This window comes from Lactuca virosa, chromosome 8, assembly GCF_052849685.1.
Source record: "Lactuca virosa cultivar CGN04683 chromosome 8, Lactuca_virosa_CGN04683_v6, whole genome shotgun sequence".
NCBI classification, from domain to species: Eukaryota; Viridiplantae; Streptophyta; class Magnoliopsida; order Asterales; family Asteraceae; genus Lactuca; species Lactuca virosa.
This window is the reverse complement of record NC_136433.1, coordinates 40859442-40864390: the sequence shown is the minus strand read 5'-3', so window position 1 is coordinate 40864390 and position 4949 is coordinate 40859442. Positions and strand designations below refer to the sequence as shown.

The 4949-nt window shown below is 32.5% G+C and overlaps 2 protein-coding genes across 2 annotated transcripts; one reads left to right on the top strand and one right to left on the bottom strand.

Moving 5' to 3' along the window:
- The first annotated feature begins 288 nt into the window (after nucleotides 1-288).
- LOC145128576 (large ribosomal subunit protein uL14mz-like) lies at nucleotides 289-1896 on the top strand. Its single transcript, XM_079063382.1, has 4 exons — nucleotides 289-404; nucleotides 1066-1110; nucleotides 1180-1256; nucleotides 1338-1896. Exons 2-4 carry the CDS (start codon nucleotides 1077-1079, stop codon nucleotides 1710-1712), a joined length of 486 nt encoding a protein of 161 aa, XP_078919508.1. The 5' UTR covers nucleotides 289-404; nucleotides 1066-1076; the 3' UTR covers nucleotides 1713-1896.
- Nucleotides 1897-2749: 853 nt separating this feature from the next.
- Nucleotides 2750-4736, bottom strand: LOC145128873 (small nuclear ribonucleoprotein SmD3b-like). The gene is made up of 5 exons (XM_079063653.1): nucleotides 4447-4736; nucleotides 3420-3472; nucleotides 3230-3296; nucleotides 3102-3158; nucleotides 2750-2956 (listed from the first exon to the last, which is right to left on the bottom strand). The coding sequence occupies exons 1-5, from the start codon at nucleotides 4603-4605 to the stop codon at nucleotides 2903-2905; spliced, it is 390 nt and encodes a 129-aa protein (XP_078919779.1). The 5' UTR covers nucleotides 4606-4736; the 3' UTR covers nucleotides 2750-2902.
- Nucleotides 4737-4949: the final 213 nt, after the last annotated feature.

The window sequence follows — 4949 nt, the reverse complement described above, 5'->3', positions numbered from 1 at the left end:
TTTAATGTATTTGGATTCATCTACAGCTTATTTTTATATGTATTTTTAATGTTTGAACTTGTAAACATCAAATTCATGATTTATATATGTATGTATGTGTAAGAAAATAGAAAAAAACATGAAAAATATTGAAACCCGTTGACCGGCGGTCGAACCAGTTGGACCGGTTGAACCGGGAACCGGTCACTATACCGGTTCAACTAAAAAACCGGTTTTTAAAACATTGGGTTTTTGGATTATGTTAAATCGGTTTTTAATACATAAAACATGGGCTAGCTTCTAAAAGTTTTATATAGAGGAATATTTTTGGACCCATCAAATATCAAGAACAATCGCCTCACGAACACTAGACAAGAACACGAAGCTCTGTCTCGGCTTCTTCCATACTCACCTCTCTAACTCAAGTAAATTTTAACCTAATTTTGCTTTTTTATTTTGTGAACCCTAAATTACTTGTTGGATTAGTGTTATGGTGTATTAGTTTGACTGTATTATATGTTAATTACTTGTTTGGATCATTGTATATAGGCTCTCAGTGTTAATTTTTGTCACTTGTTTGAAGTCATGAATTTGTGAATTTCGTGCCATGAACCAATTTATGTTTGAACCTCAATGTTAACTGTTAACAACTTAGCGGCGACATCTTAGTAGGCTGTTCTATAACGTCAGCTTACCGGATGATCCCTGGGGGATTTCTCTTTTACACAGTATTTAGTTATCACTTTTACTTATTTTCCACTACAGATGTCGTTTTGATAGTTTTCTGTTAATTGATATCGCTTTTTAATTTGATATATTATTGTTTACCAACAAATTGCTGGGTATCAATGGTGTGAGATCAAAATGGAGCCCAGCTCGTTAACTCAACTTCAATCGATTTGGAGCTTTTGGATTTCTACATTGTGAATTTGTTTGAACACGTTAATATATTAGTATATTTGTCTTGTGAAAAGCCCTAGGATGGATCAACATTAGCTAACAAAGTTATGCCCATGAGGTGTTCGATGAAATGTCTCAACAGAAAACATGAAACTTAACTCCGAAACTTTCATCTGACATTAACAGGTAGCTCAAAAATGGCAGCAAGTTCGTTTTCCAAATGTTTTCGTGGTAAGTTTTGAATCTTTTCTCTCAACAAACTTTTCCATTTCATGATTCTTTCTGACCTATTTTGTATAGTGGGTCATTCTTTGTTGTCTTCCAGTATCCAAAGATCATCATCACAAGAAGCCACCTGCAACAATGTCTTAACTCAGGTGTTGTTCTTTAATGTATAAAGTTTGATTCTTTTTTAAACCATTTTACAAAATCTTGAATCTTTCTGTACTTTTCAACAGCAAATAAGGACATTCATACAGATGAGGACGAATCTGAAAGTTGTAGACAACTCAGGGGCAAAACGGGTAATGTGCATACAAGCTTTAAAGGGGAAGAAAGGGGCAAGATTAGGGGACACGATAGTTGCATCAGTGAAGGAAGCACAACCGGGTGGGAAAGTGAAGAAAGGGCAGGTTGTTTATGGTGTGGTTGTTCGGGCAGCTATGCAAAAGGGGAGGTGTGATGGAAGTGAAGTGAAGTTTGATGATAATGCTGTTGTGCTTGTGAATAAACAAGGTGAGCCTATCGGGACACGTGTCTTTGGACCTGTTCCACATGAGTTGAGGAAGAAAAAGCATGTTAAGATATTGAGTCTTGCACAACATATTGCTTGAATGTATTGGTTTTTTTTTTTACTTTTTTATGTCAAAGGTGAAATGAATAAGATTTTTCAGGATTTTATGTTTTTGTTGGAAGGAAAAGTTATGGTATTAAGATGTTAGTATTTATCTGATTTAATCAGTGTATTCTGTTTTTGAAAACGATTCTTGTTAAATTAATTGGTTTGTTAGTTCTTAATTGTGATAGTTAAATTGATTTTATGGATTAGGGGTTGTTTCTTTTTTTTCATTGTTAAGTTCTGAGTAATGTTTGTTTGGATAAAGTTTTTATACATATGGTCTTGACTTAATGAAACTAAATAATCAGTTTATCCTTGTATTCCAAAAAGCTAATTTCATAACATTCATAGTTGTAACAGTATTCTATCGAGTTTAATATGAAAAAAGTTTAATTTGAAACTGGTTAACCCCAATTTTTATAGTGGATATTCAAATTACAACGACTTAATAAGAATATAATCTAAAACTACACAACATTCACTTATATTTTAAATTTAATTTTTTCCTATCTCTTTTTTTTTTCGATTCTAAATTAATCACATAAAAAATATTAAACATTTCATTTGACATAAGATATAATAAAAAATGAGTTCAGGTAGAGGACACGCATGAATATTCTACGACTAGAATGTAGAAAAGTTATTGTAATGTTATTGAAGAGCTTATAAAATGACAAGTTAGATATGAGAATTTAAAATTTTAGGATCGATGTTAGAAAAAAGCAAGCTAGAACCCGTTACTCAAAACCCTACGAAATTGTCAAAACGAATGGTCGTTATGTTCTTTAAACCTTGGAAAGATAAATATAGTGTTAATTTTTCTCTTATTTTCAAAACACATTTCTTTAAAAGATACAATTCAAAAATAAAATGAATAAAAGTACAACGTTATAGTAAATAAAAAATCAAAAAAAATACATTTCTAATTTCTTATATTTAGCCCAAACTTAACAGGTTCAAATTCAGAAAAAAGGTGGTTTATTTCTTTTTTCTTTTTTTGCTCTTTCAAAACGTTTATACGACTCACATATCTAAAACAACATGCATCATAGACTCTTCAAATTAAACATCGATTCAAATCTTACATACTCAAATGGTAAACCTGATTTTACTCAAAACATCTGTTTCTTTTTTAAATTGATAATACAAATATTTGATTTTACTTTAATTCTAAAACAGATCAGATCACCTTCCTCTACCACCACCAGGAGGCCCAGCTCCACGCCCTGCAGCTTGAGCCTGCATAACCATTAGTCCATTACTCCCAACAGCTTTAAAAAAAAAAAATGCAAATTACATTTTTCAAAAAAAAATATGCACTTGTTTTTTTATTTATTTTTCAAATTATCATATAGTGAGAGTGACAGCTAACTGTAATACTTACTCGAGCCCGCATGGCAACAGCGCGTCCCCGACCAACACCAAGTGCTGAACCCTTACCCTGAAAATACAAAAAAATATATTTACATTAATAATAATAATAAAAATAATAATAGCAATAATAATAATTACCTTAATTCTAGCTTCTAAACGTTTGAACATAGGAGCATTCTTAAGCATGTCTGGTATGATCATAAACCTGCAAGATTTATTTATTAGGAATATGTTAACATTTCCACTAAATAGTGTAAGAAAAAACAAAATATTATTGTAAATAGAGAGAAAAAAAATGAAAAGTTGTACTCAAAAAATCATTTCAAACCTGACTTTGCTGCCCCGAATGAAGACATGTTCAAGTTGAGCCACCTTCCCATCCTGAAAAAATGCACAACAATATCAAGCTACATGCTTTTCAAGAATATAAACTTAATCTCACAAAAAGAAAAGTTCAAGAAAACTTGTGTCATTTGCAATTTTCTTCCACTCCATAATTTCTAAAGTTTAGTAATTAGTATTATGACTTACAATTAGCATTACACTCACAGAAATTTTGCAAAAATATGGACACGATCAATCAGTAAGAAAAGAGAACTGTATTAACCTTGGAATATACAAGAAAATTAAAGAGGGTACTAATCTGAGTGCTTCAAAATCCTATCAGAAGGTATGAAGTCAGTGATAATGGTATTTCAAAATGGTAGAACAATGGTAGATAAGAGAAAGTAATAGTGGAAAACATGAAAAGATACCTATTGGCGATTACAACTAGGAAATGGAAATCACACACAACCAAAACAGAAGAACAATATATTATAATGTTGTGGCCTAAATCAATATCTAGACTAACAAAAAAGACCACTCTAAAATCTAAACCTGCTAGACCTATGAAATCTTAATCCATTAAAATTACACAAACGAAAAGGAGTACGGTAATATACCCTAATGGTGATAAATCTCCAAAGCAGATATAAATCTGAAAACGGATTCTAGAATTTCATATTGTTCTACCAGACAATTACATAGAATTTCTATATGAATAAAAGAAATCTGAATTTCTACTGAAGTGGTGGTATTGTCAATGCAAACTTATTTTAACACGATTATTATGGTTTCAAGCACATTCTTAGAGATGTCGTCTATGGTATAGGGTTTAGGAACACTCCGAATTTTGTCAGCGTTTGGTTGCATAAAACCATAAATTTTACCCTTTGCAGAGCCACCCGAAAAATTAGGTTTCGAGTGGCTAACGAAACCCCAGAAAACGTAAATCAAGAAGAGATGAACGAAGCGATAGCGGAATTAGAAACCACAAATCGGTTACATTGAGAACAAGAATCAGGTGTACTAACCTTAGCAGTGAAAGTGATGTTTTCTAGTTGGCAATTCCAGTTATCTTCGCATTCTATCATGCTTCCTCTGTAAACTTCACCGCTCTTGAGTTCTACCGTCACTATGTGTCCGGCAGCTTCGTGCAGCAGCTTTACCGGAATCCCAAGGCTCCGACTCATCCTGGCCTGATTCTTTGTCTCCCTGTAGAATCGTGTGGTGATCGGCGGCGAGGGTTGCGGTTGAAGGGTTTTGAAAGTGGAGAGTCCCGCGATTGGTCTATTTACAGTGAATTAAGGTCAAGGGCATTTTCGTCAAACGAACAAAATTCTTTTTCTTCCAGTCAATAGCATATATTAGGGTTTTGGCGGTGTGACATTATTAAATTGTTAATCCAACGTATTAAGTATCCATATAATTTTGTTTCTTTAGATTTTTGAAAAAAAAAATAAATAAAAAAAATTCAATAGGTGTTTTTGGTACATAGTGTTTGTAATTTCTAATATCTAACATCTAACTAAACCTT